The 16,156-nt window shown below is 34.1% G+C and overlaps 1 protein-coding gene across 1 annotated transcript; it reads right to left on the reverse strand.

The window, feature by feature from the left end:
- Positions 1 to 4,648: 4,648 nt before the first annotated feature.
- On the reverse strand, positions 4,649 to 14,943 carry LOC103465128 (uncharacterized). Its single transcript, XM_008409723.3, has 16 exons — positions 14,922 to 14,943; positions 14,268 to 14,558; positions 13,764 to 14,081; positions 12,658 to 12,750; positions 12,151 to 12,189; positions 12,028 to 12,081; positions 11,412 to 11,504; positions 10,903 to 10,944; positions 9,762 to 9,833; positions 8,758 to 8,853; positions 8,436 to 8,454; positions 7,472 to 7,491; positions 7,367 to 7,401; positions 7,219 to 7,285; positions 6,838 to 6,878; positions 4,649 to 6,742 (listed from the first exon to the last, which is right to left on the reverse strand). Exons 2-16 carry the CDS (start codon positions 14,428 to 14,430, stop codon positions 6,650 to 6,652), a joined length of 1,245 nt encoding a protein of 414 aa, XP_008407945.2. The 5' UTR covers positions 14,431 to 14,558; positions 14,922 to 14,943; the 3' UTR covers positions 4,649 to 6,649.
- Positions 14,944 to 16,156: the final 1,213 nt, after the last annotated feature.

The raw sequence follows: 16,156 nt of genomic DNA on the forward strand, positions 1-16,156 counted from the left end.
TTTCTGCTCTAAATGTTATTTCTTAAATTAGAAACATCCTACTATCTTTAAACTCTAATCAAACATATTATATCTGCAGTATGTCACTGTATATGTAAGAGGTTTGATTTTATATTGGATTTTATTTGTATTTCTCAGCAGAGCCCCAGACAGAAACTTCTTAACGGACGTCCTTTATTAAACAAAAGTTTCAATGTTTCTCACCAGTCCTCCGTCTGGCTCTGAAACACGCTGCCGCCATCAGAATGAAGATCACAATCACTCCACCCACAGCTGGCGTGATTATTAAAGCCTTCATGTCTGTTTCAAAGGTCAGAAAGTTTCACTTTGTCTTTCAAACCACAATCACTTTCTGCTGCTGCAGCACTCACCATCCCACTTCAAATCTCAGAAGTCTGTCAGCTAAGATTTACATAAATAACAAAAACAAACATACTATATCAATTAATGGTTCAAGTTGAAAATAACTAAACTACAGAAGATTATTATTCATATTATATGCAGAGTGATCCAGACAGCAGAAACCATCCAGAAAACTTTAGCCTCTTCAGATTCAAGAGGTTATGAACCTTAAAATAGTCTAAATATCTTACTGAAGAATGCACAATATCAAACAGCTGTATTTAAAAAAATACAAAACAAACATAAAACAAAACAGACTATCTTAATACCGACAGTAAAACAAGAATCTCACCTATATTTTTGCCTTTAGGTTCATGATTTCCTGCTTTTTCTGTAATGGCCGCCACTTTATAAATGGAAGTGACATTTGAAGACACTAAAACAGGGATCAGATCAAATTAATATTTTAATGAAATGTACACCAGATGACACCTGTGTTTTACAAACATCTTGAGATGACATGTTTCTTGCTCTTTTTTCATTTAAAAATAAATTAAGTCCTGTGGTCGATCAAATGTCCTGTTAAAACAGATTTGTGTTCAAATGCAGGTCAAATAATGCATGGTTTTCCCAATTAAATACAAAACATAAAGATCTGTAAAGCATGACATGGTGTTATATTCAGAATTGTGGCTTTGTCCTCTAACTGGGGGATTTCTGAAGACAACTGATCCCAGGATGATATTTAAAAGTATTGATTAGTCAGGGATTAAATGCAAATGCATAGCACTTCTTGGATTCTATCTGTAAATAATATTAAAAGTCATGGTAAAAAAAAATAAATACAATGTCCTGTTCTTTAATAGCTCTTTGTTTAATCTAGACACTTGACACCACATTCATCCATTCATTCATTGATGGTGGTAAACTACATTTTCAGCCATAGCTGCCCTGTGGCAGTCTGACAGAAACGAAACCATAAAACATGTAAATTATTCAGTAATATTTTGTGCTATTCTAATTTCTCTCATTCACACTATAACACTGATAAAAGGGAACATTGCTTTCACTAACTCTACTACTGCAACCTGCTGAAAACCAACACATTGAGATGTTGACATTGTGATCTCAGATTATAACAATTTTCTAAAATATATTTAATCGTTACCCTTGGTGGGAAACTCTGACTCCACTGAGCCTGTGGTCCTCGTAGATCTTGTTGGCGTTGTTATGATCTCAGTAACTTTTCCTTTCACACCACCTACAAATAGAAAACAGGTTTTTAGTTTTAAGTGCAACTAAATAGAATCTCCATAAAATGTTTGTAAAACTGGTTTTACAAACAGTTTATGGACGGTAAGTTTTTCCTATTAACTTTCTGCACTAAGAAGCGTAATTTTACTAATTTTACTAAGAATGTATAAAAATACATTCCTCAGAATGTACTAGGAAATCCAAACAATATGTTTTTGAGAACATACTGGATTTTTGTTTATTTTCGGGGGTGCTTTTTTCATTAACTTTCTTAAGGACTTTGACTTATCAGAGAGCTTTTTAACCTTTGATTTAGAGTGATATGCTGAATAGACATGTATAACTGCATCCATTCTGTTTCCTCAGTTGTTTTGAGACGCTGTATGTCTTTTGTTTTTATTTTGGTTTATTCAACGTTTTATATTGTTTTCACTTCTCCAACCTGAGAGAAAAATTATTACTGTCATTTAGTATGTCTAAAAGAAGCTTATTCAGACTGGTGCATGACAGTATTTTCAAACAAACAATGCGGCTAAAATTAATAATTTTATACTTATAATTAGTTTTAAGCCTGTCTGTACATGTGGGTCATGCTGGTCAAGCAAGACTGACCCTGAAGGCTCCACCTCGTAACTCATGGGACTTAAATGATCTACATATTGGTGCCAGATCCACACGCTTCATTAAAAACAAAAACATATATTTTTATAGTATTTACTGTATTCATGTCATGTTTGACTCACCAGTGAAACTGTATGGATCACTACGAGGTGACAAACTTTCCCTGTCACCTTTCAGCCTATAATCACAGCTGGCCTCCTTCTGTTGAACCAAATGTAGATGCCTCAGTAGTTCATTTTCTTGAATGACAGTCCGACAGAACCACTGACTGGTTTCTGCGTCCCTCGTCTTCCATATTGTTGTTGTTGCAGTTGGATGACTCGATTCTCCCAAGTACAGGTTACATGTTGTATCATTTTTCACGGGATCAGGCAGGAAGCAAAGGAAGAGAGCGTACAAACCTTTAAAATGGTGTACACTCAGCTGTGGTTTTAGACCTACAGAAGAAGTTTATGTAATAAAGGGAAAGTAAAATAGGTTATATTCTTTGGCAGTAAACCAGAGCTGCTAACTTTTCCTGTCAAACATTGGGAAGTTTTTATAAATAAAACAAACTTTTTAAAAACTGAAGCAGTCACTTACGTATAGTAATAAGGGCCAAGTCACTGTCAGGAGATGGAGAATTTCTGTCCCCATACTTTACAATATAAAAACATCTCACTTCAACCACAGAGGATGAATTTTGCTTTGCCATCAGCAGCAGCTCAGTTCCTGTGAACGTCTTCATGCAGGGGAAAAGTGTGAGAGTTCCTCCTTTCACATGGAAATAACACTGATTCACAGAAAGATGAGCTGGAGCCTCACAGCTTAATGTGACTGAATCTGTATCTGTGATTGATGATGAATCCACTGTTAGTTTAGCCTGAGGAAGAGCTGAAACAGACACAGAGGATCAAATACTGATACATCAAGATTAAAACATTTCCAATAGTAAAGCATTCTTTGATCTGAAATTAAAAGAAAAGGTTTTTACTAAACCTTTAAGATATTAGGTAACTTCACTAGCAGTAACACATCTGGACAGAAGAAACATCAGAAACTGACCTTGTTTGACTTGCACCTCGTGAAAAGAACCTGTTTGGAAGAAAAATGTAACACCAAGCTTTATCTATAAACATAGAATTGACTGGTACATTATAAAGTCACAATTAAATATTGTGACTTTCAAACAGCATATTATTCTCAGAATAAACTGCACAACTGAAGCGCAAAGCCAGTGGGAACAAACAAAGTTATGCATTGTGTGTTTTTCTATTTATCAGTGAAAATTCACTGATGTTGACAGAATGCAGGAAATTTAACTTACCCAAAAGAATGATAAAAACCAGGCATCCCATCATGGTGAAGGCAGATTTCAGATGTTCATAACCTTCGAGAGAAGATAAGTGTCTGACGGCGTGAAGGATGAAGATCAGAAGAACTCAAAGATACAACCCACAAATACGACCGACAGGCGACTCAGAGGGGAAAACAGTTTCACTCCAAAAGCAACAGCAAGACAGATTTTAGTGCAAATGGACTCAGAGACAAATACTTTATTTTTTGCTAATATGCTGTTTGATTATCATGGTCATTTGTTACATTTCAATGGTAATGTTAGGCTGAAGGTGTTGACCATTAGGCATTCTTATCAAAGCATCTTATTTATTGTTATAATATGAATTAGCTTTAATTAACAAACTATTCTTCACTGATTGTGTGTCCAAACACATCTCTTTAGATTTGATCAAATACAAGGTAGTTGGCTTCACACATTGCACAATGTTTTTGTGACAAAGAATCTTCAGAAATTTGATTAAATAAAGACATTAACGCAAAAGCAACGTGACAAAGTTTGATACAATCATTTGCTGTTTCTCTAAGGTGAAGATTGCATCTCATGCTGTGCAGCTGCAAGTGTACAGTGTTTGGTTTTTCCATTTCTTTGTACACATCAAAGAACCTTCAGTGTAAGCGTTCATGCATGCACACAGATTCACACAGTGAGAGAAAATGTTGGTGTCTTTTCTGGAAGAAATATCCACAACCAGCCTCTGAAAAGCAAAGTGTTTCTCCTTCCTTCATCCCCAAATAAACCCCTGTTAACTGGTGTCAGGGTGAGCGTCGCTCACTTCAAGTTTCCACTCAAGAACATCAGAGATATCAGCACCATCTACAGCCTCACGGTGTCTGACAAACTGGTTCCACAGGTTAAGTAAAGTTGGCAAATACAATATAAATGTATGTTTGGATTGTAGCTGTGATTTTTAGCCACTTTGTGCAAATTACCTTTCTTCTATGTTCTGTATAAATGTAGAGCAAAATCAACTTTTAATGTCAATAATCAGTCCAGTGTAATTGCAAATAATAGCTTTTACTAAATAAAGCATCAAAAGACATTATGAACACAACTTACCAGTGAAGAAGTACATCATAGACGACAAATAAATCACAAAAAAGAGTGAATTCTTCAAATAGCCTTTTTCATTTCATCCCAATTAAGGTTTAAAAACTCATAGTTGTAAAAAACAAAGATGCTGTACAGACTTCATGGCGCCATCAGGTGGCTGATCATAGCTAAATATCAGATTATGTAGATTTGTTCAATCACAAATTTCAATACCAAGTACATCTGACAGACTCAGTAAAGTATTTAAACCACAGCAACAAAAAATGCAGTCCAAGTTGTTCAATAAGAAAAACATAAACATTTCAATGGCTGCAAATCTGTCTGCTCTGCTTCACATCTAGAAATGTGGTTGTATTTTTATCTGTGTGTAGAAATTCAAGAATGACAAATTCTGTTTTATTGAGATCAAAAATGTAACAGAAAAATTAAACTTAAATCCTCAGTTTTGGTCGCACTCTAAGAGAGAAAGCACTCCAGCTTCCCCCACAGGGTGTGTGTGTCAGAGTGGGACACACACTCCCTGACACACACACCCTTTCTCACAGGAAAGGCACCCTGACCATTTCTGCCACCCACCTGCCGATTGAAATGGAAAAAAGTATCTGCATTGCATGGAATGCAGTGCAGTTCTGCAAAAAGCATGTGACGTAGGCTCCATATTTACAGCAATAAGGAACAAAAGCAGGACTTAATTTGAGTCAGTTCCTGTAGCAACAGGATCCAGGAACTTTTATTTTGACGGTGCGTTCCAGTAACAGCTTTCTTGTATCCGGTAAGTCTAAAGATAACTAATAGTAAAGTCATGAACAGATTTCACTCCCCATATGTAATGTCCAAATAATTACTCAAAATATGTTTTTTAATCTTAACAGCCACTTAAGAGTTTCTTAATATCATGTAAATTATCAGTCTGCAAATTACTTACTAAGAAAAATTCACCAATTTATACAAAAATGTGTATTAAAATGTTTAATACATCTTTTTTCCTTTCACTATGGAGCATCTTTATGCAATGTAGTTTGCCTTTTTTCCTTCACAGTGTTTTAAATTCATCCACTTCTGTTCAGATAAAATCCAAAACACATGTAAAAAAAAGTAAAACATCAATTTGAGTTGAAGATAAAATGGAAACATTGATTGTGAAGCTTAAAATAAAACATTATAAAATAAAAGATAAACAGCATTTATCCACCCATGATAAGATGAACAATGTGAATTTTCTGAAACAGTTTCTCCATTTCATATCTTTGACTTTTTCAGCTGTTTGAAGTTTCAGAAAAGCGTCTCAGAAAAACCGCCGCTCTGCAGCGACTCGCACGCCAGCAACAGTATCACAAGATTATATACTAGGTAAAAGTTTGTTAGACTCACAGCAAAGCTTTGGGTTTAATATTCAAATCACCTCTGCTCTTTGTGCTGACTGTGGAGTTCAGAATATGTAAAAGGTCATTCTATGTTTTTCAAAAGCATTTGTATCCTAAACACTTTGGCTGAAGTCACATTGTTTGGTGATTTTTATATATTTCTCTTAAATGTAAAGAAACAGCTCAACGGACCAGTTTATGAAGCTCCTGAAGTTTAACAATAGCAGAAGTGTTTGCGCTTTATCCACCATATTTATTGTTAAACTTTTAACTAGAGTCAAACACACCTGATGTACGGAGAAACACACAAGTACAAAGGAGTTCTGAGTAAAACAGTTTTCATAAATTATTTAAATTAAAAACGATAAACTTTGTAAAAGAAAATGTCCATCCATCCATTTTCTTACACCCTTGTCCCTGTGTCGACTACAAATATTGATACTGACCTAATCAATCACACAGTTAAATCTACTTGTTATGTTTGAGATGAGAGTAAAACCAGATGTTTTTCTCTGATCTGCTGGGATGAAGATCCAAATCTTTAACATGTTCTGTTTGTTCATCGGGTTTCTATAACAAAAGTCTTTTGCAGAACATCATATCAGCACATCAGCACAAAATGGTGCAGCGTTATTAACTAATGATTATCTTCAGGGCTAATCATCCATGAAAATGTGTCTCAGTGCTTCTGCAGGAGGCAGTACTGTCCGTCATCCTTGGTTGATGGAGGAGGTAAATCAGGGACGGTGCAGTACACGTGGTAGACGTCAGACTGGAAAATAAAAACAGCAGCTGTGAGAACCACTTACATTTATAACATTTCCTGCCAAGACCAACAAACATCTTTTATGGAGAAAATTGTCTCACATCTTCAGTTTGTGGTTTTCTGGTGGCAGATTTCCCAGGACCTGAAAAAGAAGGAAGAATAACTAACATGAGTCAATATCCGGTTTGACTCATTATTTTTTGTGTGAATCCATTACTTCTGCAAATTTAGACAGTATAAATTATATATATTTACTTCAAGATCAGTCGTTGGATGAATGTATTAAATGTTTTTAAAATATCACTAAGCAGTAAAAAAATTATAATTACATATTTAGTGTATGTGTCTCAAAAGGCTTAAAAGAAAACATTTACATAAACCTTAAAAAACTAATCTTACAGTTTATTTCCCAATTATGACACATTTATTGTTGATGTGTTTTTAGATTAATTTCAAGAGGACGTTGAAATAAATAAACTCACCTGTAGGACGATCAGCAGCAGGTGCGGATGTGATGACACTGTAGACGCCATCTTTATCTAGTGGTAACTTTAAATATGAGGAAAAGAAAAAATGAAGAGAAAATAATCCAAGCGAGATAATACACATCATAAAATATATTTTATTTACCATCTCTGTGTTATCAGTCGTTTTCATATTCTGATCTGCAACATGAATGTAATTTATTATTTAAGAACAACAAACATTGGTGTTTCAGTACAAATATATTATTACCTTTAAGGTTGGCTTGTTTTCTGCAGAAAATGAACAAAAACAGATTTATTTAGTCAGTGTGTGCATTACATTCAGCAGCAAAACAAAATATGATGTAAATAAAAGTATATTCCTACTAAGCAAGCACTTCAGCAAAAACAAAGAAGAAAACCTTCTGATTTATGAGATTAAATTTGAATTAAAGATAAAATCTTTTACAAATGTAAAGAAAAGAAAAGGACTTGATGGCCTAAAGGCAGATAAACTAATAACTTTTTTTTTTCTCTGAACTAAATGACATTATAATCACCTTTGGGGTAAAAACAATTTGCATGAACATAAATTATTACTATTGAGATTTTCATAAAATAATAGAATCTCCTGCTTAATAAAAACATAATTTTACCTATAATATATGTTATAAAATTACTTCAAAGATAAAAAGAAAAAAAAACTAAACAAACAGAAAACAAAGCTTGTAGATTTATCAGAGTAGTTTGACCTTTAGCTCTGTTAGCGCTAAAGATCATATAGTGCAAAGGACATGTTGAGAAAAATGACAGAACGACGTAGTCAAGACAAACACGGTGCTCAGTCTCAGTGTGTGAAAAGAGGGAAAAGAGTAACGCAAGTTTCATATTTGACTCAAAGTTAAGTTTGAATCCTATGTTGAGTTGGTTCTTTTCCCAGGTGGACATTAACATCAGGCACCAGACGGCTACTGGTTTGAAATGGATGTGTGGAAATCTTTATATTTATAGGATGTTGAGTTAATCTCTTTCTACTAAAGCAGCTGATGGTTCCATGAGTTAAGCAAGGGACCCTTATTTCCCACTGCCCCCCAAAATGTTAATCATTTAAATGCAATATTTAAAGTTTCTTTTAAACAACATGTAGGAAACTTTTTTCACCATTTAACAAATTCATGCCCAGCTGTCAGTGTGCGTTCATTTATGAGAACCTGATGAGAACGAGAAAGTCTTACCTGTTGAGCAATCCTTTTCCTGAGAAACAGGAAGCAGATTGAGTCACATGATTTGGTTGTACTTATTAGCAATTCACACTCTATGACTTATGGCTTATACTTGTGTTTCATCTCTAAATTAATGTCTAAAACCTTTGTATTCACTGCATAAAACCAGAAACCTTTCAAGCCTCTGCTATAAATAGTTATTTGACATTTAAAAATAACTCCTGTAAACTATCTACATCCTTCTTTCAAGCGGTCATGGTAGCTTGAAGTGGTCAGATTTTCTTGAAAGCTCTTTTATAAACACATCTGTGTGTCCTGGGTGTTTGTTTCTCACCAGTTCTTCTTTTGGCTATGAGACACGCTGCCACCACCAGAATGAAGACCACAATCACTCCACCCACCGTTGCTGCAATTATCAATGTCCTCGAATCTGTTTTAAAGGTCGTAAACAAGTTTCACTTCCTCACACAACAATCACTGTGTTGCTGCAACACTCAACTAGATGCATTCAGGCTTCATGTCTCAAAAATCTGACTTCTAAAATTTAATTATTAGGATTTATATAAATTTCATGAGCAAAAATACTGTTTAGCTTTTAATTAATGGTTTAATTTGACAAACACAGTGTTTTTAGGACTTTAATGCACAGTGATGCATTCAGCTGAAACATTTGGAAACTTCAAGATTCGTCTAGATTCTAGACTAGCTAGAATCTAGTGTTCAGCTAAACACTAACCACTTTAGTGTTCAGCTAAACACTAACCACTTTAGTGTTCAGCTAAACACTAACCACTTTAGCGTTCAGCTAAACACTAATCACTTTAGCGTTCAGCTAAACATTAACCACTTTAGCGTTCAGCTAAACACTAATCACTTTAGCGTTCAGCTAAACACTCACCACTTTAGCGTTCAGCTAAACACTAATCACTTTAGCGTTCAGCTAAACACTAATCACTTTAGCGTTCAGCTAAACACTCACCACTTTAGCGTTCAGCTAAACACTAATCACTTTAGCGTTCAGCTAAACACTGACCACTTTAGCGTTCAGCTAAACACTAATCACTTTAGCGTTCAGCTAAGCATTAACCACTTTAGCGTTCAGCTAAGCACTAATCACTTTAGCGTTCAGCTAAGCATTAACCACTTTAGCGTTCAGCTAAGCACTAATCACTTTAGCGTTCAGCCAAACACTAACCACTTTAGCATTCAGCTAAACACTGACCACTTCAGTTTAAACATCTTGCTGCAGGATGCACAATATCAAACAGCTGTTGTTTAAAATATAAAACAGTTAAATAACAGATGATCAAAACACCGACAATAAAATCGGAGTCTCACCTATACCGTCGAATATATCATTCACATTGTTCTTTGTCGTTCTTTGAGATGTGAAGGTAACAGCTGAAGAAGCTAAAACAAACATGAAATGAAATAAATGTTTTAGTGAAATATACATAATGTTTCTTTCTATTCTGCAACTTTAGGGGGGAAAAAACAAAGTTATTTGGTCCATCAAATGTTCTACTTAGAATATAAAGTTTTTACTTCCTTACATTAAATCAGACTATAATTTTACTGTTTTGTTGAGAACATCAGACTTATTTCTGGTAAGTTAATATTTATATTATTCTGACTGAATCTCAGAATAAAATAAAATGTTTTTAATTACCTTCAACAAATTCAAAGGTTTCATACAAACAGAACCGCTACAAGTCTTATTCATTCTGTATTACCATATCCAGAGCTGAAGGTGCCACATTCATTTGTTTAAGAAATAATAAACAATTCATGAATGTCCAGGCATCAAACAGTCCAGGAAGGAGACGGGTTTTGTGTTTTAGTGGAAAATGTGTGAGGCTTTGAGCATTTCCATCTTTTGATGCAGTTTCGGCTTCAAGACTTTTGACGTGTTTCTACCTGCTTTGCACGTTTGAACACTGAAATTTTCATTTATTCTTCATCGTTAAATAGATCAAACCCAAACAGATTGAATGGGAAGCATTTGTGAAGAGATTATGTGAAGTACAACTGTGAAGGTATGAAATATAATGTGTCCATGGGACCAGTTAGCTCTGGTTTTGTCCCAGTGCATCATTAGAAAACAATATGGCTCCTGACCAGAGCACCTTCCTCCACACTGGGTCATTTTCCCTACATGGTTTGTAGTAAACAGTAAATGGCCCTGTGGCATCTAGTTAGTGTAGCCAAGGCTACAGGTTACACCATATTTTATTTAGGGGCATCAGTAAATTGGGGTCTAAATAGAAATGCACAGTCATGTATTGTTTTCCTTCCTGTTCACAGTTCTGAACCACTTTGTGTTTATATTATTTATTTTGTACCGGGAGTTGAGGCGGTTCAGACCTTTTCATCAGAGTAAAATGCAACAAAGAAACAAATCAAATGACACAAAAAGCATAGTTTGTACATATTTTCAGACTATAATCTGAATTTTATTCTGATTAATAGATTTTCCTACCTGATGTAGAAGTGGTCTTACTCTTTGTTGGCTCTACGGTACCTAAACATTAAAAACATGAAGCCATCACAACGTTCTGGGTCTCTGCTGTTATTCTCATACCAGTGGTGAAAACTGCAATAGTTGTTTTAGTGACTGATTCTGGGGAACTAAAAGGAAGTAGATTTGTGAAACTATTAGATCTAAATTTATCTGAACTAACTTTCAAGAATAGTATTAATGTGAGATTAAATAAAAACAATTGTCAAAGCAGATTGAATATCAGTAGTGTTGTTAGAGATCTCAAGCAGGTAACTAAGCAATATGTTAGAAAATGACAATATTACTGATAATAAATATGAAAAGTGTTGAAGGTGATTGAAAATACAGGTAAGTATTGAAAGATTTCAGATTGAATAACTTTGAAATATCAAATAACACAATTGCAAATATTGTAAAACCAACACATTGTGATGTTGACATAATTTCAGAGATATCAAGACAATAATCTTTTTCTATGTCATCTTTACTCTGGTTGGGCTGAACATCGTCTGATGAACCTTTGGTCTTTGTAGATCTTGTTGGTATTTTGCTGGTCGTCGTTAATTCTCCTTCCACTTTGCCTGAAATTAGAAAACAGATTCTCAGTCAGTCAAATAAATAAATAAAAGTTACACCAAACAGACATGACATTATTAGCACAGACAGGTACAGAGAATAAAAGAGATATTTTTTTTTATTTCTGCACCTGTTGGGATATTTTAGACAGCAAGTAAACATGTGTTTGTTTTATCTCAATACGACTGAAGCTAAAAGTGCAACCCCCTTAAATGTTTATTTGTTGTTAATCTAATGAATAATTTCTGAACTGTATTTATTCACACAGCTATTTTTTTAGATATATTTTGTGGGTATTTTTATTATTATTATTTTATACTGGTGTACATTAAATTGCAGAGCAAAAAATGCCTCTCTGTCATTTTATAAATTATGTAATCCTTAAAGTAAAAATTAAAACATCATATTTGCATCCATTTTTCAGATTAAAACACAATAAAGCACATTAAAATAGGTTTGTCTATACATATTTTCACCATATTGTCTCAGTGTTATGGCTGATTATTATACATTAGTACATTTTCCTACCTGTCTTAGTAGAAGTGGAAATATTGGGGATTCTCGTTGTCAGCTTTGTCGTACCTAAAAATAATATTAAAAATTCACAAGGTTCTGGGTCTCTGCTGTTATTCCTGCCATATTTCATCATACCTGTGGTAAAACCTGCGACAGTTGTTTGGGTGACTGATTCTGTTGAAGAAATAAAGAGAAGTTGATTTGTGAAAAAATGTAATTGTAGTTTTTGTCATTCATAAACCAGCGCTCATTCTGCTCTCATCCAAACTACAACATTTACCAATAAACAACCAACATCAGTTTGTCTTTCAATGTCCAGAGTAAATTTTCTAAAGATTTTTAACAGTTTATAACAGAGGTATAAAGGGCATTTGATGCAGTAAAAAAGGTTTAACAAGCAAAGATAATTTGTATTTAAACAATTGCTATAAATTATGGAGCTTTATTTAATTATTGATATTTTTTGGTAACTTTTCTTTTTCCCACTAGGCCACTGATCTTTGATTTAGCTGTTTGAAAATTGCTTGATTAGATCATTTACTCCTGTAACCTGCTGAAAACTAAAACATTGGGATGCTGATATTATGATCTCAGTAGAGAAAGAGAAACAACAAATTTTTGTAAAATATATTTCATCTTTACCCTGGATGGGAACAACAGCTTTCGATGAACCTGTTGTCTCCGTAAATATTGCTGGTGTTGTGCTGATCTCAGTTAAATCTGCTTCCACAATACCTAAAATTAGAAAACAGATTTTGTCAGTTTCAAGTGGAGCTAAATGATGAATCTTTATGATACAGCTCATTCAAGGATTATTTCGATTTCTTGTAAAGATAATAAATAAATAAATAAATAAATAAATAAATAAATAAATAAATAAATAAATAAATAAATGTTAAACGACATTAAAACAAGTGACGGGAGCAAGAAGAATAAATTCTTCATCATTGCAACTTTTACCACGTATGATATGCAGATGATACCAGAAGTTTACATACATTAAATAAAAACACATATAACCTTTTTTTCCTCACTGTCTGAAGCAAATCAGACCAAACTTCTTTTGTTTTAGGTCAGCACTGTACTCCAGGTGTAATTTTAAATTACATCCTTTGGTGTGCTTCCAATTAACTCAAATATGTTCAGTAACCAATCAGAATCTTCCAAAGACATTACATGAGTTTTCCCTCATTGTTTAGAGATAGTAAGCATTCTGTGTATAAACTTAGGAGTTAATAAATAAATCTTTGACATATTCTCTCATTATTGTGACATTTAGCAAATATAAATAATTTTAGTATTTATACCTGATCTGAAATGAGAGAAGTTTGGTTTACTAGGCAGCAAGAGAACATTTTGCCCTCTAACTTGATGTGTTCATAGCACATAAAGTTGGAAAAAACAGAATTTAAATAAATTTGGCAAGGATCAAATAATCATCAAAAATGATTCTGGAATGGTTCAAGGAGCAAAACTAAAACATCTGAGGTGAGGACTCATCACCAGATCCAGCAGATCTCAGTCTAATCCAGAATCCATGGGATGTTCTGGTTGAAATAAAACTGATCCTGGAGGCTCAACCTCACATCTTACTGGACTTAAATTATTTTCTGCTTACGTCTTGGTGCCAGATACAACACCAAACCTTTGATGGCCCAGAGAAGTCCACAACTTAATTAAAAACAACAGGGATTTATGAAAAAAGTGCATAAATTTGAGAGAATTTAATGTATTCATGTTTGACTCACCTGTTAGTCTGTATGGGTCACTACGAGGTGACATAGATTTCCCATCTCTTTCCAATCTATAATCACAGCTGACCACCTTCTGCTTAATCAAACGTAAATGTCTCAACAAATCATTTTCTTGAATCTCAGTCCAGCAGAACCGCTGATTGGTTTTTGAGCTCTTTGTCTTTGATATTGTTGTTGTTGTTGCTGCTGGACGACTTGATTCTCCAAAGAACAGATTACATGTTGTATCATGATTCATGGATCCAGGCAGAGAGCAGGTGAAGACAGCGTAGTGGCCCTTAACATAGTTTACATTCAGTTGTGGCTTCAGACCTACAGAAGAAGTAATTAGTGTCAAAAGGCAAAGTAAAATATGTTATATGTTGTGACATTGAAATATAATTTATTATTTGATTTCAACTATTAAATCTGAGTTTCTTAACTTTTCCTGTTAAACTTCGACAAGTTTTATGAATAAACCTAAACGTGAACCAGTCCATGAATGAAGCAACAACTTACTTATAGTTATATAGGATATTTCACTGTGGGGAGATGGAGAATTTACAGTTCCATAATCTAGAGTATAGAAACATTTCACTTCAACCACAGAGGGTAAACTTTGCTTTGCCATCAGCAGCAGCTCAATTCCTGTAATTGTCTTCATGCAGGAGGAGGCTCCCATAGTTCCTCCATTCACATAGAAATAACACTGATGCACAGAAACACGAGCTGGAGCCTCACAGCTTAACGTGACTGCATCTGTTTCTTTGATTATTGATGAATTCACTGTTAGTTTAGCCTGAGAAAGAGCTGAAATAGAGACAGAGGATCAAATGTTTAGTCATTAGATCAACAACATGACCTTTTTAAGAAATTAATCTTTGATCTGTAATAAAGGGAAACATGTTGGATTGGATTTAACCATTCATGAGAACTGAAACAAGCATAAGAATAGATAAATAAATCAATGCTCAGAAACAATTAAAATAGTCAATCAACAACAGAGGGTAATGTCAACATATCATGTTCGAAATGGAGTATGGACCTTTCAAAATGAGTTTTTTGTTGTTGTTTTTCCACTATACCTTGTTAAAGGTAAAGTGATAAAGGTAGATATTAAATCACTAAAAAAAGTAATAACACATCTGGACATAAGAAACATCAAAAACTGACCTTGTACTTGCAACTCTTGAAAGGAACCTGTTTGAAAGAAAGTTTAATAAAATACTTATTTATATAAAGTGAAAGACTGTAAACTTACACTGAACTGGAACATCTTAAAGTCAGGATAGGAAAGAACAACTTGAGAAAATATTTTTCATTTGCACACCGCAGAATAATCTGCACAACCTAAACATTCAGCCAATCAAATTAAGTGCTGTCCATATCTATATTTATTAGTAAAAACTCACATTGATGTTGAGATAATGTAGAAAATTAACCTACCCAAAAGAAAAATAAAAACTAGACGTCCTATCATGGTGAAGCCAGATGTAAGCTGATCAAAACCCTGCAGAGAAGATAAGTGTCTGACTGCATGGAGGTAGGCGTCTTATTCTGTTCAATAGTTGCAGGAAAACCACAGAGAGCATCAGCATGAGTCAGTGGTACAACCCACAATCACACACAACTTGTTCAACCTTTAATGAGCTCCAGTCTAAATGTTCAGGGTCTCTTATGTTTCCTTGTACAAAGTATCTTCACTTTAACTTTCTTAACGTATTTCTCATCTACACAGTAATTCTATTTCGTGTTCTTCAAAGTTACTATTGTTCCTGAGTTTAACTGAGACATAACCGCCTCCCACGTTGCCATGGTGATTATGCATGTTCACAGTCTGCTGTAATTAACTCACCGTGACCCCAAACACAACTGACAGTGGAGAAAGTTGGTTGACTTTTGGTTATTATTTATATTAGGGCTGAGATGATTATTAATACACATTTCTTATTCACTTAAGGGCAAAATTATTCATACACCAAACCTGGGTTGAATCTCGTGTTTTAATTTTAGTAAGACGTTTTTTAATGCATAAGCTAATAATAAGGTCAGAGTTCTGCCTCGAATATGAGAGAGGATCAGTAGAGGGAGCTAAAGATTAGGGTGATGGCAAAGAGGCTTTCTAGTCACAAAGACTAATCATTAAAACACCAGTAATTATCACAAGTATTGATTCCTGTAATAAAGAGTTTTCTGTTGATTAATAAATTATTTCCAACACAACATATATAAACAACAACTAACTAAAAACCGATTTGTTTTTTTTTCTAAGATTTTGCTCATTTTATTTTACTTTATAATAATTTTACGTATGCCTGTCCCTTCAGAAATAATGTTTTAATTTAGTAGGACTCATTTTAAATCATGCAGTAATGTGAATAATTTGGGGGTATTAATGTAGCTTTCAA

The sequence above is a fragment of the Poecilia reticulata genome, chromosome 5, assembly GCF_904066995.2.
Source record: "Poecilia reticulata chromosome 5, P_reticulata-male-v2, whole genome shotgun sequence".
NCBI lineage: Eukaryota > Metazoa > Chordata > Actinopteri > Cyprinodontiformes > Poeciliidae > Poecilia > Poecilia reticulata.